The sequence below is a fragment of the Camarhynchus parvulus genome, chromosome 17 (genome assembly GCF_901933205.1).
Source record: "Camarhynchus parvulus chromosome 17, STF_HiC, whole genome shotgun sequence".
NCBI lineage: Eukaryota > Metazoa > Chordata > Aves > Passeriformes > Thraupidae > Camarhynchus > Camarhynchus parvulus.
In genome coordinates, this window is record NC_044587.1 from 3,032,436 (window position 1) to 3,054,780 (window position 22,345).

General features: G+C 45.8%; 1 protein-coding gene across 1 annotated transcript in view; it reads right to left on the bottom strand.

Annotated features, from left to right (window-relative positions):
- COL5A1 (collagen type V alpha 1 chain) overlaps positions 1 to 22,345 on the bottom strand; it is a 136,325-nt gene that overhangs the window by 105,358 nt on the left and 8,622 nt on the right. The window contains exon 2 of the mRNA XM_030961684.1: positions 3,007 to 3,174. Coding sequence (XP_030817544.1) covers positions 3,007 to 3,174 — 168 coding nt within the window. The remainder of the gene's footprint in view (positions 1 to 3,006; positions 3,175 to 22,345) is intronic.

Consider the following 22,345-nt stretch of genomic DNA (forward strand, 5'->3'; position numbering starts at 1 on the left):
GAGCCTTTACACCTTTCCTCTTCAAAGCAAGGCTGGTTTCCAATGGTGCCACCAATTTCTGGCCTTTCCTTCAGCTGAGGAGACTCTCAGCTGTGCAATGACTTGCTTTTCTCAGGGATGACTGTTCAGGCTCTAACAGGGATTTCTGAGAAGCCAAATGACAACTGCAAATTTGATGGAAGCACACAAATGACATTTTGCTGGCTGCCACTGGAACCCTTGCCCTTTTTGCTTCTTTTTCTCTAGCTTTTCTTTCTGGAAAAGCACAGATTTTGTTGGGAAGCAGGACTTCTTCAGGGAGCCAGGACAAAAAGCATCTCAGCAGATTTTTTTTCACTCTTTTGAGCATGAAAAAACAAGTTTTGAGTGTTTATATATATATATATATATACACACACATACATCTTGCTTTGCTGGCTGTGGCAGCAGAATGCAAAGCCCATGAAATTACATCTTAGAAAAGCACCAGCTTCTAATTAGCAGAAAATATTCTGCGCAGAGCACGTTTGCCAAGGGTGCTGTGGAGCAGGGAGGGAAAGCTCTGCTCCAACCCACCCTCCTGGGGACACAAAAACCCTAAAACCACATTCCCCTGGGACACTGCCCTGCAATTTCCTTGTTATCTTTATCCCCTCTCTCCTCTGGGGCTGGGAGCTGAAGTCACATCTCGTTAAAGAGATGATGAAACATCCATGGATCTGCTGGAAAACACTGGGAGTTCTTCGCTTGGCTCGTGCCTATTTCCTGAGCAAGCAGCAGAGAGCCCTCAAGGGCTCTGGGAGTTTTCAAAGTGGGACTGAGCTGCTTCAAACACCCCACGGGTGTGCAGGAGATGAAATGATGGAAAAGCTGCTCCATAACTCCATCCTGATCTTCCCACCCGAGGAAGATGCAAACCAAGACCTCAGCGAGGTTGAGGATGTAAAAGCAATAAGGTGTAAAAGAGACAAGCAAGAGAATCTTCAACACTGAGCTCTTTCCTGAGACCAGGATTGAATTTTCTCCAGGGACCAGGACTCAGCTCTCTGTGCTTGTGTTCCCTAAGTCAGACCTGCTGTGATCCAATCCCCTGTTAAACAATCATCTAGAATGTTCCAGCCCTGTTTTTACCCCTCCAGTTCAGCACCATTTGGTTTCTGTTACATCAAAGTGACCAGGCAGGACTCCACAGTGGCTACAGAAACTGCTGGCAAGCTCTCAAACCCGCTGCAGCTGGATATTCCAAACTGGAACATTTCCTTTGGACACTCTGGAGCTTGTAGACACCAGGCCTAAAATTTTAAGTCATTTCAGGAACATGACAGGAAGGGACAGCCTGTCCAGCTGGGCACACAGTGACTTTATCTGTGATCAGAAAGAACTTTCCTGCCCTGGGCAGCAATAAAGAGAAATTTTGGGTCTGCTTTGCCCTTCTGCAGGCATTTAAGCCCAGCTTTAGGCCAGGCTGAGCAGTTCCTTTGCTAAGGGTTGCCCATGCCATGGTGTCCAGCCTGCTCTCACCTGTCCCCTCATCAGGCTCAGTTTTTAGGTGAGGCCCAGCCTGTGCTCCTGCTCACCATGGATTAAACACAATTATTGCCACAGCAGGATAATGATGAAGGCTGGAAACAACCTCAGCAACGAGGGGAGCGCAGGAGGGGAGGGCTGAGGGACTCAAAGTCTTCATTTGAGCCTCTGCCAGGCTGGGGCTGGGGGATGCCCTGGTTAATGAAGAACATTGATGGTGGCACAGCCTGTTAGCTCTGACTGAGCCAATCCATTCATCCCCTCCCAAGCTCTGAGGGAGGCTGTGTGAGCCTGCTCTGCTTAAATCCCCTCCTGCCTCCCACACCAGCAACAGCAGCTTCCTTCCTTCCTAAATTCCTAAATTCCTTTCTAAATTCCTTCCTTCCTAAATTCCTAAATTCCTTTCTAAATTCCTTCCTTCCTAAATTCCTTCCCTGCCCAACCTGCCTCAGCAAAGGCACTTTTCTCATCCAAGCCCTGCCATGGCCAGCCCCAGCATTCCCCCTGTCACGGACATATTTTATGAAAAATCCTTTCCTTAGGTTTTTCCTCCTGAGAAGCTGAGAGGTCTCAGGAACAAAATGTAAACAATGATTATCTGCTGCTGTGGAATGCAACAGGTGCATCTGTGATTGGTCTCATGTGGTTGTTTCTAATTAATGGCCAATCACAGTCCAGCTGTCTCAGACTGTCTGGTCAGTCACAAGATTTTATTATCATTCCATTCCTTTCCTTTCAAGGAAATCCTTGATGAAATCCTTGATTTCATCAGAAGGATGAAACAAATTCTTCTATTCTTTTAGTATAGTTTTAATATTTTAATATAATATATATCATAAAATAATAAATCAGCCTTCTGAAACATGGAGCCAAGATCCTCATCTCTTCCCTGGTCCTGGTACCCCTGTGAACACCACCACATTCCCCCAGGTGAATCAGGGACACCTGGATGGCTTGGGAAGGAAGAATTCTGGTGCTGAGTGCATCTCTCAGGCAGGGAGGGGGTTTGGGTCCATGATTTCTTCTTACAAACACCCAGTGATAATGCCTTGGCCTGAACAATTCAGCTCAGGCAGCAATAAAATGGGCAGTGCTCCCCGAGGGCTTTGTGCCTTGCTCTGAGCCTCCCATCCCTCCAGACAACTTCTCTCAGGACATCTGTTCCTGTGGGCCAGCCTCAGTTATATTTATCTGGTGATTATTTGTGTTAGGGCAGAGGGCAGAGCCCCAGAGCCAGCCCCACTGAGCTTGGCACGGAACAAAACCCAGCCTGGGCTCCTCTGCCTCTCTCCCCAGCTTGGTGTCACCTGTGAGAGGGAGAGAGGGGGAATTTTCCAATCTGAGGGAGCAGACATGGCACTGACCACCTCGTGCAAACACTGGGATATTAACTGATGGCTGGAAATCTGCAGCCCCCTGAACCAGCAGAAGCTCAGCAAACGCCCTGGGGAAATGAAGGAACCAAACATTTCCATGGGACAAATGAAAAGCCGGACTCACCAGGATACAGCTGCTTTGTTGGGGCACTGAGCTGAGCATCTTTTGTTACTCTGTAAGCAACATCTGCTTCTTTTGAAGATCTTCTGCTTGTGCAAAACCCCGTGGTTTTTGTGATGCCATCGGGTAAATTATGAAAATCTAACACCTTCAAGAGGTCTGCAGGTTCAGCTGCAAAGAGAAAAGGAGAAAGAAGAATTAGGAGACAACAGGGGCGGCACTGCTGGGCTCCAAAGCAGGCAATTGTCACAACCTTAAACTCAGCTGAAATGTGCTTTCAACTCTCCTTCCCCTACTGTTCTTTAAGGCGAATTTTTAGAGGAAAAGATGCCTTAAACCCCACTGATCCTTCAGGAAATGTGCAATAACAAACAAGGATTTTATTTCAGTCCATTACACCTGTCAGTCGCAGAGCTCAGCACAACCAGCCCTGGGAAATGCTTTCTCCCCTCAATAATTATCCAAAGTTTCATTTCCCCATCCTAATTTTTGGTTTCCCCTTCCTAAATCCATCTTCCCTGGCCAAGGGAAAATAAGGAAAAGAATTAAATATTATTCTCCCCTATTATAAAACCCCCAAAAAAACCAACAAAACAACATCAAACCAAACTGAACAACCCCAAACAAAACAAAACAACAAAAAACCCTACAGAACCCAATGGAAACGTTGCTTTGGAAATTCAGTGTAAGATGGGAGCTGCAGCTCCTGCAGAGCACACTGCAAATCCCAGCCTCAGCCAGAAGTCATCAATCCAAGCCATATTTATGCCTGTAAGAATCATTTTTAGCACCTTGAACACCCCCAAAGCTCTGCCATAAGTCACTGACGTGTTCCTTGTGCATGTCCGTGTTCCCAGTGCCTGCAAAATTACAAATTGCAGGCAGCAGACCTCAAAACAAATCTCGTTTTTCGAGGTCTTTAATTAAACCCCCATCCCTGAGGAAAGGCACAGAGCCTGACCTTGTCACTGGGCTGAGGAGGCTCACCAGGGCTGGGAGCATTCCCAGTTCTCCCAGTGCAGGGAGCTGGGCAGCCCTGGACAAAAGGAAAAGGCAGGTTTGTAAACAGAGCATGGTCTGGGCTCCAGGGAATTCTAAAGCTGAGCTCTGCCAAGCCTGGTCTAGGGAAGGCTCCAATGAGAGGAGCTTGAGGGTCCCTCCCAACCCAAACCTGACAAAATTCAGGGGAATTCCTGGAATCTTCCTTCAACTTTTTGCCTTCCACCACCCTTCAAAAATTCACCTGGAGACACAAATTTCTGTGCACTGCCGCCCTGTTGTTGTTCCAACACCCTGGCTGAGCCATTTGGGGGTCTGCAGGAGGGGTGGGCAGCCTGGAATGGGAGAATTTTCTTCCACGCTCAGATTTGGAGCGGGCAAAGGACATCCCAAAAACCTTCAGGGCTTTATGAGGCAGCTCTCAGCCACGCTGTGGGTTGTGTGCCATAAAGTGAGGAATGAAAAAGCATTCCCAGCTCATTCCAGGTGCCCTCTGCAACTTCCTCACCATTTACCAGGCCGGGGAGTTGCAGCCCAGGGATGCAGATTTGCTGGAATGGTTTTTGTTGGATACGAGCAACAAGAGAAAATTGTCATTTATCTCCCAGCAAGCAGTGACAGCAAATAAAGACAACATGGATCATTTCAGGAGTAGTGAAAATAATTTCAAAACACCTTCCACTGTCCCAGGGTGCTCCAAGCCTGTCCAGCCTGGCCTTGGACACTGCCAGGGATGGGGAATCCACAATTTCTCTGGACATCCTGAGCCGGGGCCTCCCCACCCTCACACAGGAGCTGTTCCAGATTTTTAATGTTAAAAAAAAATGTTTTCCACCCCAAGCCATATTTTTAATGGAAAAAAGTGTTTTCCACCCCAAGCCATGAAGGGTCAGAGCATGAGGAGGGACAGGAGGAGCCCTTGGTGACCCCAAAGTTTCAACCCCAACCTGCAAAACCCACCCAAGGTCGGGGTCCCTCCAGGAAGGAGCAGAGAATCCCCAGGGCACAGGGACTGCTGCTCCAAAGAAACCCTTCCCCTTCCAGCTTTACCAGCCTAAAAATCCTTTTCCAAGATATTTTTAGCCCTAAATAAACACCCAATTGTTGCCTTTGCAGGGCACAGCCCTTTCCCTGGGCTCTGCGTTTCTCACTCCCCAGAGGTTGCCTTGAACATCTGGGCTCTCATTTGGAATCAAAACCAAGAGATATTTAAATATTAAATCCTAATTTAGGGATATTCTATTATTCCTAGAGTTCCTGTGGCAGATCCAGAAGAAATAAAAGCAAGTTTATTTGCTTTTATTATTTTATTTTTTTTCTTTTGAGGACTGGAAGTTGCTTCCCCTCAGTGTGGCTTTTTTTTTAATGGAGCTGGGAGTCTCCTTTTCAGCCTCCTGGGATTTCAACGATTTTGACTCCTTATCTAAACACTTTTCACCCCAGCTGACCTGGCTGCAGCCCTGGGATAACTGACTAAAACAGGGGGCAGAGGCTAAAATAAAACAGGGCCTAAAATAAGGATATCAGGCCCCAGCTGCTGCTGTTCCAGCATCCTCTGGATGGGCTTAACAGAGCCTCTTAAATTCTTCAGCATCCCAGCAGCCCAATAAAACACAATTATTTATTTGGGCAGAGAGAAAAGGCATTTGAAGGAGGAGAATTGAAGAATGTGAGCCTGCAGGATTGAAGATATTAAAGGTTGTTCCTTAGGAAGGGGTTAAAAAAAATTAAAAAATTAAAATTAAATTAAATTTTAAAATGTTAAATTAAAATTTTTAATTTAAATTTTAAAAAAAGGGAATTAAAAAAAAATAAAAGGCAGCTATGGAAGGGGTCAGAACTCATGTGCTCCTCCCAAGAGCTGCCACAGAGCTGTGTCAATTCACACTGCTCCAGATTGCAGAATATTTCACCAGTGACTCATGACATCCCCTTATTTATTTATTTTTCCCTTTTAAAAAAAGCCCAAAGAGTCCCAAGTGGGAACAAAGGGAACCATTATGCAGAGTCAGATTGGAAGGATCCTACATCTAATCCCAAAAGGAAAAGAAAGAAACCCAGAAAGAACTGACACTGGAGCAGCTCAGAGACTCCAAAGAATCAAATAATCCCTGTTTCTTTGAGCAGAAATCCTTTTTTTTTTTTTTTTAAATAATCAATCATTTGGGATTGTGACAAGGCCATGGTGTTAGCAGCTAACAGTGAGCAAAGGGCAAAGTTTTCCTTCATGGAATATCAAGAAAATCTGCAAAAAATTACAGATACAACGCCCCAAAATCAGGAAAATGTTGAGGATTTGAGGGGAAATCCCAGCTCTGTTCAAGGACAGCAGAAATCCTGCTTGTTTTAAGAGATTTGGGATTTTCCCTGGGGACAGCAGCACCCACCCTGGGCATTTCACCATTTCCAAGGAGCTGTTTCCCCCCCATTGCACAAATCCTGGGAAAAGCCATGAAAACCCCACAGGGAACAGGGAGAGGGGCTGGGGGGTCCCTAAAAGGGCAGGTTTGGGGGTGCAAGGCACAACATTTCCCTTTCCCTGCTTCTGGTTATTCTGGTTATTTGCATGACATTTGTCCCTTTTGGCTGATTTTTCCAGATTTCTTGGTTTAGAAAAAAGGTGCTCATTGTCCTTCTTGTGTCCAGCACCTCCTGATCCCATTTCTCCAGCATCTCCCTCTTCCCCTCCACATCCCAGCAGGGATCTGTGGGATCCTCCCTGCCTTTCCCCATCGCCCCCAAGGCAGGTCCGGGGGACAAATTCTTCCCTGCTGAAGGAAAATCCCCATCCATGGAGCAAAAACCCTTCTAGGGCAGAGCCTGAGTCTCCCTCTGACCCACATCCCTGCCTGCTCAGTGCCCAGGGGATTTTCAGGAGTAGGATCAGAGGGATGAGGTGACTCAGCAGCTCCAGGGGCTGTCCTTGCTCTGCTCCCATCCCATCCCATCCCATCCCATCCCATCCCATCCCATCCCATCCCATCCCATCCCATCCCATCCCATCCCATCCCATCCCATCCCATCCCATCCCATCCCACTCTGGGAAGGCTGGAGAAAGGGGTTTATTCTGCTTATTTCCACCAAATTTCTCCATTTTGGCTGCTTCTCCAGATTTCTTGGTTTAGAGAAAAGATGTTCCTTGTCCTTCTTTTGTCCTGTGTCCAGCACATCCTGATCCCATTTCTCCAGCATCTTCCCCTGAGTGCTGCTGGAAGATGCTGAGAGGGAACAGAATCCTTTGCTGTGCTGTTTTCCTGGGCACAAAATTCCATTTAAAACTGGTGATCCTACAAGGCAGAGCTCTCCAGGCTCCCCCCTCCGCATGGAGCAGGAATTTCTGGGTCACTGTGACATTTTGGGAAGTGCTCCAGCCCCAGTTTCCTTCCTGGCAGGAGTTTTGCCCTTTGAACCACTGAGGGTGGAATTTTGGGAGCTGTGAAAGCTCCAAACTCCCTCCCTCAGCAGATCCCCAGATGGCTTTAGGAGCAGCTCCTTAAAACCAGCCCTAAAGGGGTGAAATTTTTATCTCCCTCACCCCCAGGCTCTGGTTTTTTTACACAAAAATCATTAAAATCAGTTAAAAAATCATTGCAAGGCCCCTGGATTGCCTCAGCCCTCAGGGAGCACCTGGAGATGGAAAACCAGAGATTTCCAAGAGCTGGAAATCACATCCAAGGATTCTGCCGTGCTTCCCAAGGAAACCTTGGCGCCTCTCTGGAGATGGAACATTGAGGTTTTCCGTGACTTTTGACAGGGGGATGGCTCAGAACCCACTGAGGGCAGGTTTATTTGGGATATTGGGAATTAATTCTTCCCTGGGATCACAGTGAGGCCTTTCCCAGTTTCCCTCCCCTGCCGTGGGGTCCATTCCCAAGCACAGAACCTCCTGCAGCTCTCACACAGGTGCACTTGAAGGTGGAAATGGAAATTCCAACCTCTTCTCTCTGCTCTGAAGAGTCCCAGTGTCCCCAGACAATCTGGCACTGGGACAGCAGCAGCATTTGCAAAGCAATTTGTAATAATCAACCACTTAAAGCCCTGCAAGGCTTAATTAAAGCCCGAGCTTGCAGCACATTAAAATCAACAAGAAGCTTTGCAGCCGGTTTTAATGGGGGGCAGAGCAGTTATTCCTGCAAGGAAGCGCCCAAAACTGGCAGAATCTTCTGGAAAATGGGAAGGAATAAAGGAGACCTGGCCTAAGAGCGGCCTCCTCCTCATGGCCTCTCTCAAAGCTTCCCAAAATTGAACAAATCCACCCAAAAATCAACAGCTCAACTGAGATTTTTCCCTGTGAAATCAAACCCCTGCAGCCCTCTGGGTTGTTTTATGTCCCTGCATGCCAAGGGTGTCACTGGAATGGGAATTCTTGCCCCAGGCTGGAGCCATCCCACACACTCAGGGTGGTGTCCAACACCCAGGAAACCCCAGCCCATGCTTGTGGGGGTTTATATGGAATTTTTATGGGATTTATATGGGATTTTTTAGGGAATTTTTAGGGATTTTTTTAGGGAATTTTTATGCAGCCTCCATGGGTGTCAGGGCATACTTTGGGAACAGAGTGAGCAACAATTTGGGGTTTTTTTCCCCCCCTCTTGAACCAGTGGAAGCCCAGCAGGATGCTCCAGCCTCATAGGATAACCCAAAACACATCTCTCAGCACTTCAGGGGTATCAAAAAGGATCATAAAACCAGTTTTAAATGGAATTTTGTGCCCAGGAAAACAGCACAGCAAAGGATTCTGTTCCCTCTCAGCATCTTCCAGCAGCACTCGGGGGAAGATGCTGGAGAAATGGGATCAGGATGTGCTGGACACAGGACAAAAGAAGGACAAGGAACATCTTTTCTCTAAACCAAGAAATCTGGAGAAGCAGCCAAAATGGAGAAATTTGTTGGAAATAAGCAGAATAAACCACTTTCTCCAGCCTTCCCAGAGGGGGATGGGATGGGATGGGATGGGAATGGGATGGGATGGGATGGGATGGGATGGGATGTGAGCAGAGCAAGGACAGCCCCTGGAGCTGCTGAGTCACCTCATCCCTCTGATCCTACTCCTGAAAATCCCCTGGGCACTGAGCAGGCAGGGATGTGGGTCAGAGGGAGACTCAGGCTCTGCCCTAGAAGGGTTTTTTGCTCCATGGATGGGGATTTTCCTTCAGCAGGGAAGAATTTGTCCCCCGGACCTGCCTTGGGGGCGATGGGGAAAGGCAGGGAGGATGCCACAGATCCCTGCTGGGATGTGGAGGGGAAGAGGGAGATGCTGGAGAAATGGGATCAGGAGGTGCTGGACACAAGAAGGACAATGAGCACCTTTTTTCTAAACCAAGAAATCTGGAAAAATCCGCCAAAAGGGACAAATTTGATAGGAACAACCAGAATAAACCCCTTTCTCCAGCCTTCCCAGAGCCCTGCCCAGCCCTTTGCTGAGTGCATGGGCCAGCCCTGAGTTTAATTAAGCACATTAACACAAGCACCTGCAGAATTAGCATCACTTCCAGGCCGCTAAACCCCGGCTGAGCTCAGCCTGGCACTTCCCATCACCACTTCAAAGGCAGCAAATCCCCCCCGGGCACTGCCCCACCCCAGGTAAACCCGGCTGGGATGCTCCCAAAAACACAGAAATTCATTTTTCATGCACTGCAGGTTTCGCAGTTGTCTGCAGAGTTAATGGGAGCAGGCAGAAGTAATTTCATTTTTAAATATTTCATTGGATGATTTTAAAAAAAAAAAAAAAAAGCCCAACCTTGAATTATTTCCAGCCCTACTCTACACTCCACTATTCTGACACGGGGAGAGAAATGTAAAACCAATTATTTCCTGCAGATTCTTAAACCAACCAACTCTGTGCGTTTAGTTCATATCTGATTCTCCTCAAAAAGGAAAAAAAAAAAAATACAGCCAGCAGGCAAATTTCAAATTAATACCTGCTTGACTTCATGAGAAGTGTTCCTGAAGCTTGTTTCCCAAAGTTTCCTCTGGAGCATTAATTCCTGAGTTTACATAACCCACACTGCACCACACAGGTGCTGCTTTCAGGGGAAAATCAGGAAGAAAAAAAGCCCAAAATTCACTGAATTTCATCCCTTCTCAGCCCCCAAGGAGCTGCGGTGCCCTCCAGGGATGTCTTGGAGAGCAGGGAGAAATTCATCCCTTCAATTCCCCGTTCTCGGTGATTTTCTCACTTCTAATCCACATTTATCCAGCGGGTCTTGCTCCCAATTAGGTGTTTAGATGGATTTTCGTGTGAACATCACCAGGGAATGTTATTTTACTGTAGGCCAGTGGAGGTTTTTATGATAATACAGAACCTGGTGATCCCAAACATGCAGCAGAGGCTCATCCAAGCACAACATCCAACCATTCCTTCCCTTTTTTAAAATTTTATTTTAAATAAAACACGAGTACAAGGTGTATTTCCTCGCTCGGAAATGGCACTTTTTGGGGTTTTTTTTTGCATTAAAATCCCGGGATTCCTCCCCTTGGTTCAAGGAGAGGGTTTGCTCCCATTAAATGAGCACATCCCGAGGGATTAGGGCAGCACCAGGGAACTCCTGGCCAGCCCTGGCAGAGCTCTGTGATCTCTGCTCCTCGGTCATTAGGGGAGAAAGGCAACCCCGAGCGGCATCTCCATTACAATCACAGCTAATTACTCAGCTAATTAGCCAGCTCCTCCCTCCCCATCCCACCTGCCGTGGGGTAGGAACCTCTCCATAGGGATAGAAACCTCTGCAGGGGAAACAAACCTCTCCAAAACAGGGATCCAAACCTTCCATGGGGATAAAAAACCCCAAAACAGGGATACAGACTTCTCCATGAGATACAAACCTCCAAAATGGGGATCCAAACCTCTCCATGGGGATAAAAACCCCCAAAACAGGCATCCAAACCTCCAAAACAGGGTTCCAAACCCCCAAAACAGGGATCCAAACCTCTCCATGGGATCCAAACCCTAAAACAGGGATCCAAACCCCTCCATGGGGATAAAAACCCCCCAAAATAGGGATCCAAACTTCTCCATGAGATACAAACCCCAAAACAGGGATCCAAACTCCTCCATGGGGATAAAAACCCCCAAAACAGAGATCCAAACCCCTAAAACAGGGATCCAAACTTCTCCATGGGATAAAAACCCCCAAAACAGGGATCAAAACTTCTCCATGGAGATCCAAACCCTCCATGGGGACAAAAACCCCCCAAAACAGGGATCCAAACCCCCAAAACAGGGATCCAAACCTCTCCATGGGATCCAAACCCTAAAACAGGGATCCAAACCCCTCCATGGGGATAAAAACCCCCCAAAATAGGGATCCAAACTTCTCCATGGGATACAAACCCCCAAAACAGGGATCCAAACCTCTCCACGGGATACAAAACCCCCAAAACAGAGATCCAGACTTCTCCATGGGATACAAATCCTCCATGGGGATAAAAACCCCCCAAACAGGGATCCAAACCCCTCCATGAGACACAAATCCCCAAAACGGAGATCCAAACCCCCAAACAGGATCCAAACTTCTCCATGGGGATAAAAACCCCCAAAACAGGGACCCAAAGGCCCCAAAACAGGATCCAAACTTCTCCATGGGATGCCAACCTCTCCATGGGGATCCAAACCCTCCAAACAGGATCCCAACCCCTCCCAGGCTGCAAAGCCAGCCCAAACCCCATCCCTCACAAGCCATCCAAGAGCTGATGGATCTCTGCTGACCAATATTCCTATAAAATCCTGCCTTCATCTGCCTGGAAGGCACAGCTGCCACGATGGGGTTGCAAGGGGTGATTTTGGGGAATCTGGGTCACAGCTGCGCGTTCTTTCCCCTGCCTCCTTTCAGACATTCCCCCATTAAACCGGTTACAAGGTGACACTGGAAATATCTGCTGCATTTAAGAGCTGAGATGTCATTTCAGGTCTTCCATTCTCCGCACAGGAGGACTCAAAACCCAAAGATAGCACCTAAAAAAATTGAAACACGCTCCTAATAAAAGCCAACAAGAACTGTCCAAGATCCTCATCCAAAAAGCTTTCCCAGGACTCAACCCAAGGCTGGCCCAGACAAATATTTACAGAATTATTCACATGGGTTTGTTTGAAATAAAGAGCCTTTTATGATCATTACTTTGGCATCAAACATCTAATTAGGGGCCAATGAGAGTTATAAAAATCTCTGAGCTCTCCTTGTCAGTGCTGCTGGGACTGGAGATTTGTCCCAGCCCTGCTGCTCCCCTGGGAAAATCCCAATGGGATTGGGACATGGGGATGGAGCAGGGAGGGCTCTGCCTCCCCTGGGAAACGGAAAAGTGATGGGAAAAGGGTCAGAAATGCCCACTCATGGCTGGTTCAGGTTGGAACCACGGAATTGGCATTTTTTTGGCTTCAACAAAACCCCTGGAATTGGCATTTTTGGCTTGAACAAAAATCCTGGAATTGGCATTTTTGGCTTCAACAAAACCCCTGGAATTGGCATTTTTGGCTTCAACAAAACCCCCAGAATTGGCATTTTTGGCTTGAACAAAAATCCTGGAATTGGCATTTTTGGCTTCAACAAAACCCCTGGAATTGGCATTTTTGGCTTCAACAAAACCCCCGGAATTGGCATTTTTGGCTTGAACAAAAATCCTGGAATTGGCGTTTTTGGCTTGAACAAAAACCCCAGAATTGGCATTTTTGGCTTCAACAAAAGCCCTGGAATTGGCATTTTTAGGCCTCTCTGCTTCACACAGCAGCTTTTGGGATGAGCCTTTCCTGCAGGGCACCCAAAGCAGACCTGGACTCTCAAGTCCCACACAAAATGTGATGAAATTCAACAATTTGAGCAAACCTTCAACACTTAAATCCCTTCGTGCTGAGTCTCCAGAGAGAACTTTCCCTTCCTGACTTGTTCCAGCCTCCAAACCCCATCACTGCTTCAGGTGCTGGTTCCTAAATCCCCTCCAATTTCCTCGAATCCATTAAAAAAGGGATAAAACTCAACATTCCCATCAATGAGTTGATAAAACTCAACATTCCCATCATTGCCTCAGGTGCCGGTTCCTAAATCCCCTCCAATTTCCTCGAATCCATTAAAAAAGGGAATTTTTTTGGAATCTATTTAAAAATATATAAAACTCAACATTTCCATCACTGAATTGATAAAACTCATCATTCCCATCATTGCTTCAGGTGCTCATTCCTAAATCACTCCCAAGTTTTTTGAATCTATTAAAAAAGATATAAAACTCAACATTCCCATCATTCATTCAGGTGCTCACTCCTAAATCACTCCCAATTTTTTGGAATCTATTAAAAAAGATATAAAAATCAACATTTCCATCATTGCTTCAGGTGCTCGTTCCTAAATCCCTCCCAGTTTTGTGAAATGTATTTAAAAAGAGATAAAACTCAACATTCCCATCATTGCTTCAGGTGCTGGCTCCTAAATCCCTTCCAATTTTTTGGAATCTATTTAAAAAGATATAAAACTCAACATTCCTATCACTGCTTCAGGTGCTGGCTCCTAAATCCCTCCCAGTTTTGTGAAATGTATTTAAAAAGAGATAAAACTCAATATTCCCATCGCTGCCTTGCAGGGAAGGACCAGTGACCACATTTTGATTTTATTTTGCTTTTTTGATAACACTGAAGAGCCAGTTTGCCATCAGACAACTGAATCCTCAAAAGGGAAACAAACAAAGCCCAGCTTTGGAAATAAATCTGCGTTTAGAGGGGAGGTTTTGTGCAGAAGCTCCCACAGAACTCTTCCAGACCCTAAATCCTAAATCTCACTGAGGAAGAACACATGGCTTTGCCTTCCAACAATCCCAATTTGCTCTGTATTAATTTCTTAATGAGGCTGTCAGAACCTGGCTCTAAGAGATGGGCAATAAATAAATAAAAATTTAAAAAAAAAATCACATTTCTCTAAGAGCACAGCACAGAACCATTCATTTACAGGGTGCTGAGCAGTGAAATCACAGCACAGAGACACAAACGAGATCCAGCACAGCCACCTTGGGCACCTCCAGCAGCAAAACCAGCGCCCCAAAGCTCCAGGGCTGAGAGATTTTGCTCCTGCAGTGAATTCTGCAGCCCCACAGGAGCTTTTTGGCTCCAAAGGATCAATCCCACATCGCTGCACTGAACAGATTGGGGTTGATTTGTTCTCTGCCCAGGTCTTGACTCCAGAACAAGCAGAGCCCACATCGTTCTCACCCTTCCAAAGGGGCCAAAAAAGCAGCAGGTTGGAAAGAGATGAGGAAAAAGCAGCAAAGAAACCAATACCTGACACAGATGCGTAAAAAGCAGCAAAGAAACCAATTCCTGCCACATCCACTCCTTGTTCCGCTGCTCTCTCCACAGCACTGGGAGTTTACCTCGGCATTATCCCTTTAAATGCTTCAAAGGCTCCCCAAATCTCCTGCTGGATTTCTTTTCCTCTGTTCTGATAAGCAGGGTGATAACACCAAGGGCTCCAGCAGGGTCACAGGAGTCAGGGAGAGTGAAGGGAGAGTTCCGAGCAATCAGCGGAGCTCTCCTTAATCACCCACGTTCCTCATTAAGGCTTAATTAAACACCTGCTTTATAAACCTCAAACTGGACATTTTCACATCCCAAAAGCATCATCACTTCCCCCAAGCACCAGAACCTGCTCAGCTTCCCAGCCTGGGATGGCCACCAATGTCCCCATGGCCCTGGGACAGTTTTTGGGGAGCAGACAAGGGGCAGGAATCTGCCCAAAAATCCCCACAAAGCTCTTGTCACGTCCAGAGCTGGCTGTGCCAAGCTCACCCCCAGGTTTTCTCCTCCAGCACCCCAGAGTGGGGTTTGGCTTTGGAAAACACTGAGGTAAAACAGGATCCAGACATTTGTCCTGTGCCAAGCACAGCCTGGCACCCAGAGCAACAAAACATCACCCAGGGGAGGAAGCAGGACCAGAAAACCCTTCCCAAAACATCACCCAAGGGAAGGAAACAAGGATCAGAAACCCTTCCCAACACATCACCCAGGAAAGGAAAAAAGGATCAGAAATCCTTCCCAAAACATCACCTAGGAAAAGGAACCAGGACCAGAAAACCCTTCCCAAAACTTCACCCAGGAAAGGAAAAAAGGATCAGAATCCCTTCCCAAAACTTCACCCAAGGGAAGGAAGTAGAACCAGCATCCTTTCCCAAAACATCACTCTGGAAAACATCACCCTGGGGAAGGAAAGAAGGATCAGAATCCCTTCCCAAAACATCACCAAAAGCAGGAAGAACCTCCAACATCATGGGGAAGGAAGAGGACAGAATCCCTTCCCAAAACATCACCCAGGGGAAGGAACCAGGACCAACTGCAAGGCCCTTCCCAGGGAAGCTGCTGCATCCCTGCCTTGCACAGCTGGGAAGAAATCCAAGATAAAATTCATTTTTTACTCCCCAGTCCATCCTTCCCTGCCAGACATTCCCTCCCTGCCAAGCCAAATCCCATTTTTCCCCCCATTAACAGCCACTCCATCCTGCTGCAGATCCCAATGTTGGGGTCACACTTTAGGGGTTGCCTTTGAGCTCCTGCTCTGGTTGGGGTGAAACTGAGACAAGAATTCCTCTGTCCTTCCTTCCAGTGGCTTTGACATTTGGGAGAAATGAGGGAAGGAGCACAATTTGGGAGAAATGAGAGAGGAATGAGGAAAGGAGCACAATTGCAGCATCTGGAAAAGCACAAGATGACATTTCCAACCATTTGTGAACAGGGAGAAGTCGTGGTTGGTGTTTTCACCCTGCACACTGAGCAGTTAAAGGCACTGGGAGAGGAATGAGGGAAGGAAATATTTAGGATGCTGGAGACAAGGCAGATGCTGAGTTATCAGCAAATTTTATCCTGTATTTTAGGAAGATTGATTCCTGCATGGAGCATTTTGATGTTCTCCTCATCACTAAATAAACAGCACATAAACAACTTAGTGCTGGGCTTAAAATTGATCTGGGCCCATTTTTCTGTGCCCTCATTTTGAACCCAGAGGGAAGGGAGATTCTCCATAGCTACAGGAAAATAAATGTTGTCCTTATAATGCAAAGAGATCACTCAGAGTGATCCCCTCATGAGCATGCTGAAAGGTTATTCCAGAGCGAGAAGGGAGAAATCTTCCTAGAAAATGCAACACCAGCTGCGGGCAGCGCTCCAAATGGGAGAGTTTGGAACCCTTTTCCTGGTTCCTCCTGCCCAAACCCACCAGGACACGGATGCAGAAAAGCTCCAGCTCTAAGCCCATCACTGCCATGCACAAAGAATTGAATCATTTCATTTAAACCTCAGGATTTTACCCCAGGTAATATAAAAAATCATATCAACCCCAGGATATTACCCCAGGTAATATAAAAATCCTATCAACCCCAAGATATTACTCCAGGGAATATAAAAATCATATCAACCCCAAGATATTACCCCAGGGAATATAAAAATCATATCAACCCCAGGATATTACCCCAGGGAATATAAAAATCATATCAACCCCAGGTCAAATTCAGCTCAAAAGCAGCTCCTGCCCCACACCCATCCCTTAACTGTGGGTTAATAACTCTGGGTTATTTCACCCCCAGGCTTTCCCAGTGATTATTCCCAACCAGGCCTGACTTCCCAGAAGGATTTCCCACATTTTCCTGTGGCAGTTGACACTGCACAGGCCTGCCCTACCTGTCTGCACCAGCACCCCCTCCACTGCCATCCCTGGCTCAATAAAACAGGAAGGAAATCACCCCAAAATGAATTTCTTGGGGCACTTTTGATACTCAGCATCAGAGACCCCGAGTTCAGTTTCCCAGAAGCTCCCTCTCATCTCCCACATCTATTTTTAGACTTTCCATTGACTAAAACTGAGTTTGGGCATTTTGCCACCATCAGAAAAAAATCATCAACAAAGCCCCAAATCCCACCCTGGGTTTTTGAGCTGGAGCAAAGGGCTGGGGCAGACTTCACTCCCCCAAAAGCAGATGATTTCCATAAAAAGCTCCATCCCAGGCTGCAGGAATGGGGCAGCAGCAGAGGCTCAGCTGTTTGCTGAAAAGGAGTTAAATGTTTGTTCAGGGTTTGGGATGGGTGTCCCCAGGGCAAGGAGGGCCCCAGCCTGTCTGGCCAAGGCTTTGGAGAAGGGAGGGAAACCCTGCTGGGCTCTCAGCACCCCTCAGAACATCTTTAACTCAGGCTCTGCCTCTCAGCAGCCCAGGGTTTATTGGGGTGGATTTTGATTGCCTTCAGCTGAGGAGCACAAAGTTCTTTAGCCACACCCAAGCAAGCTCTTTATGGGTCATTTTCACAAAATTTGTTTTTTTTTTTTGTTATCCCCCCAGACCCCACTGTGTTTGTTTTGTTGGTGTATCCCTATCTATATGTACCAGAACTGTATAAGAAAACGCCCCAAAACTCCTGTGGGCAGTGAAGGCTGCACATCAAGAGCAGCAGCAGAAGAGATGAAGGAAGTTTTGTAATTTGAGAGTGATGCTGCCCTGCAGAACATCTTAAACTTGTGCCCTGACTCTGCCTCACAGCAGCCCAGGGTTTATTGGGGTGGATTTTGATTCCCTTCAGCTGAGGAGCACAAAGTCCTTTATGGGCATTTCCACACCCAGACCAAGCTCTGGTTCCTATTTCACAGGAAAAATCTGGATCACTTTGGTGTTATCCCTGTTGCCATAAGAAATCCCACTGTGTTTTCCTGCCCTGAATCCCACCCAGAACTGTAAAATCCTGGAAAACTCCCAGAACTGTAAAATCCTGAAAAACTCCCCAAAACTCCTGTGGGGAGCAAAGGCAGCGAGTCAAGAGCAGCAGCAGAAGAGATGAAGGAAGTTTTGTAATTTGGGAGTGATGCTGCCCTGCAGAACACCTTGGACTTGTGTTTAAACTGGGCAGTGCAGAGAGGATTCCTGCAGAAATCCCAAATTTCCATGGAGTGCCAGTACTCAGAGCAGCAGCAGGAGGAGATGAGGGAAGTTTTGTAACTCAGGAGTGATGCTGCCCTGCTTCTTCCCTCCCAAATTCCCAAACCCAGCCCTGGCTCCACCCCAGCTCCACGTGGAGCAGGGCAGAGCTGCAAGAGCCTGAGGCACAGCCAGGGAGCCAAAAATTTCCCATTTCTGCCCAGCCAGGGGCCCTGGGCCAGGACAAAACTCAGCCTGAGCCTCAGAGGGTCAGAGCAGAGCCCTGGGTGAATTTCAGACTCACTGAGGCTGGAAAAGACCTTAAGGATCAGAGTCCAAGCAGAGTTCCCAGCACAGAGAGCACAGCTGGGTTGGGAATTTGGGGATGAAGGATTCAGCATCCTTAGGTGTCACTGACATATTTCATGAAAATCCTTCTGCCGGGATTTTTCTTTTGAGAAACTGACAAATCTCAGCAAAGAAATGCAAACAATAATTATTTGATGGTTGTGGAATGTGGTTTGGAGATGGTTTATTAACAAGTGCATTTTTTGATTGGTTTGATGTGAATTGTTTTTATCTAATGACTAATTATGGTTCAGTTGTGTTGAGATTGTGAGTAATTATGAGGTTTTATTATTGATTCTTTGCAAGCCTTCTGATGTCTCCTTTCTCTTTCTTAAGCATGGTTCTAATATATAATTATCTTATTATATGAAATGATACGATATAATATAATATAATATAATATAATATAATATAATATAATATAATATAATATAATATAATATAATATAATATAATATAATATAATATAATATAATATAATATAATATAATATAATATAATATAATATAATATAATATAATAGTATAGTATAGTATAGTATAGTATAAAAATTATATATATAATATATTATATAACTTTATATTATTTTATATATTACATATAATTATATATATTATTATCTATAATATATATTATATATTATATATCATTATATATACATCACATAATATATATTATATATATTTTATATATAAAATATCTATACTTACATATTTATATATGTATATATTTATATGTATACATGTATATATTTATAAATATAATATAATATAATATAATATAATATAATATATATAATATAATATAATATAATATAATATAATATAATATAATATAATATAATAGTATAGTATAGTATAGTATAGTATAAAAATTATATATATAATATATTATATAACTTTATATTATTTTATATATTACATATAATTATATATATTATTATCTATAATATATATTATATATTATATATCATTATATATACATCACATAATATATATTATATATATTTTATATATAAAATATCTATACTTACATATTTATATATGTATATATTTATATGTATACATGTATATATTTATAAATATAATATAATATAATATAATATAATATAATATAATATAATATAATATAATATAATATAATATAATATAATATAATATAATATAATATAATATAATATAATATAATATAATATAATATAATATAATATAATATAATATATCAACCTTCTAAAACATAAAGTCAAGATTCTCATCCTGAAAACCCTCAAACCCCAGCACACTTAGGGATGCTGTCAGAGGCTCTGGGGCTCTTTCCTGGCTTTGCTGTCCTGTTTTGGGGCTGATCCTGCCTTTCCCAGTCTGCTGTGGGAATGTCTGGCCTTGGAGAAGCCTGTGCTGCTCCCTGCAGCCTCCCAGCTGCCTGATACAGCTCCTTAATTGCAGAGCACTGGGGGGAAAAAATGGATTTTTGCAGAGCAGATATGGCCCTCATTGTTCTGCTCTTCTGCATCCTGCAGCGATTCAGGACTTGGAGGGAAAAAAAATAAAAAATAAAATAAAATTTAAAAAAACGCAGAGCCAGTTCGTGTCTGTTGGCTCCTCCTCCCATCCCAGCTCCTGAGGTCAGCAGGGAAAGCATCCAAGAGCTGCAGAAAAGCCAGATTGTTTTAATTTAAACATTTGAGAGAGGCAGAGTGAGGGACTTTCTCCCCCCAAGTGCTCAGGACGTGATAATGCGCCTCTCCCCGTCCGGGCCAGCCCTGCTGAGAGAACATTCCTCGCTGTTTTCCCTTGGATCCCGAGTGCCAGAGGGAGAAATCCCCTTCCCTCTCAGCCCTGCTGCCTCTCCTGGAGCACAGACACCCCTGGGGACTCCCGGGGATTGCCCTCCCTGTCCCCACAGAGAGGGAATGAGGAGAACATCGCGATGAGCTTTGGAAACCAGAGCTGGAGCCCCCTGAGCAGCCCCCAGGCAGCAGATCTGTGTTTGAGGCATGAACAGCCTCCTATTTCCCAATCAAAACCCTCCAAGGGGCATTTCCAGGGAGGTTTGTGCCCTGCTCCAAGGCTTCTCCCATGGAATCGCACCCCAGCTCTGCTCCCACCATCTCCACCCCCTCATCCCTCTGCAGAAATCCTGAATTTCCATGGAATACCAGCACAATCCCAATATTTCACCCCAAACCAGGCTCAGCTCCCCAAAATCAGCTCCAGCTCTTGGTCAGCTCTGCTCACACCATTTCCCTAAATTTCCATGGAATACTTAAATCCTAAATTTCCATGGAATACCAGCACAATCCCAATGTTTCACCCACAACCAGTCCCAGACCCTCAAAATCAGCCCCAGCCCTCAATCAGCTCTGCTCCCACCATCTCCCTGAGGGATTTCTCATTCCTGTGTAGAAATCCTAAATTTCCAGGGAATACCAGCACAATCCCAATGTTTCTCCCCAAACCAGCCTCAGCTCCCCAAAACCAGTTCTAACCCTTGGTCAGCTCTTCTCCCACCATCTCCACCCCCTCATTCCTCTGCAGAAATCCTAAATTTCCATGGAATACCAGCACAATCCAAATATTTCACCCCAAAACAGGCTCAGCCCCCAAAATCAGCTCAAGCCCTTAGTCAGCTCTGCTCCCACCATCTCCCTGAGAAATCTCTGCAGAAATCCCAAATTTCCACGGAATACCAGCACAATCCCAATGTTTCTCCCCAGACCAGCCTCAGCTCCCCAAAATCAGCTCCAGCCCTTGGTCAGCTCTGCTCTCACCATCTCCCTAAATTTCCATGGAATACCTAAATTTCCATGGAATATCTAAATCCCAAATTTCCACGGAATACCAGCACAATCCCAGTGTTTCATCCCAAACCAGGCTCAGGCCCCCCAAAATCAGCCCCAGCCCTCAATCAGCTCTGCTCCCCTCTCCCTCCCAGCCCAAACCATCACTCCATGATTCTGCTGCCTCACCCAGTTCCCAGACATTTGATACCCTCTGGAATTCTGGTGGAATTTTGGGCCACCTGGCATCAAAGTTGAGCTGACAAAATTCATTTGCAAAGTTGTTTATGGAAATTAGCCCCCATTAGAGGGACAAGGAGCAGGGCTGGCTCTGGCTCTCTGCTGAAGGTGTGTTCTGAATGTGCAGAATAAATCAGGATTCTGAAGCTTTCTCTCTTTTTTCAGAGGAATATCTATTTCACACTAGCACAGTGATTTCAGAACTGAAAAATCCGATGGCTGGAAATCAAAACTGTCAATATTCCTCTGTACTTTCAGGGCTCAAATGCTGCCAGAACCCCAAAGGAGAGCTGGGCAGTGTGCAGGGGGGTCTGTGGCAGCACACCACGATCCCAAATTCACTGGGGCTGTTTCCTTGGCAGGACAGGGAACAGCAACGAGCAAAAGGGATAAAGCCACAGGAGGGTGTAAAAAAGGAAACCCACAGGTACAGGAGCCCAGGATTTAAACCCCACCCTATTAAAAAAGCATTAACAAGCCCTGAATTCCTTCTGTGCCCTGGCCACTGCTGCAATTCCAGCAGCAATCCAAGGGAAAAGCTCTGGCCAGGCCCCCAGCCCATGGCAGCCCCTTGGCACAGCTCCTCAGCCACATTCCCCTTGCCAGGGCTCTGCCAGTGCCTCCCCACCTGCCTAGGGCTTCTTGGGGCAGGATTTGGGCAGGAAATTTAAAAAGCTTCGTTTACAAATGGGCATTTGCAGAGGGCAGGGCAGGGCATGGGGCTGTGCTCAGATTCAGGGGTCTCTGTTCCAGTCTTTCCCTGGGATGCTGCAGGGAGAGACGGGGACCCCACCCCTCCAAATCCCGGCAGAATTTCAGGGATAATCATGGAATCACAATGGTTTGGGTCCTTAAAGCTCATCCAGGGACATCTTTCACTATCCCAGGTCGCTCCAAGCTGGCCTTGGACACTTCAGGGACCCAGGGGCAGCCACAGCTGCTTTGGTCGCCCTGAGCCAGGGCTGAAACATCCCCAGAGGGAACAATTCCTTCCCATTGTCCCCCTGGCTGCTTAAATCCCTTCCCTCTTGTCCTTTCCCTGCGTCCTCTCCTTCTCCTTCAGCTCAATGAACACTGGAATTATCTCACCTTCCATTTATATTTTATACA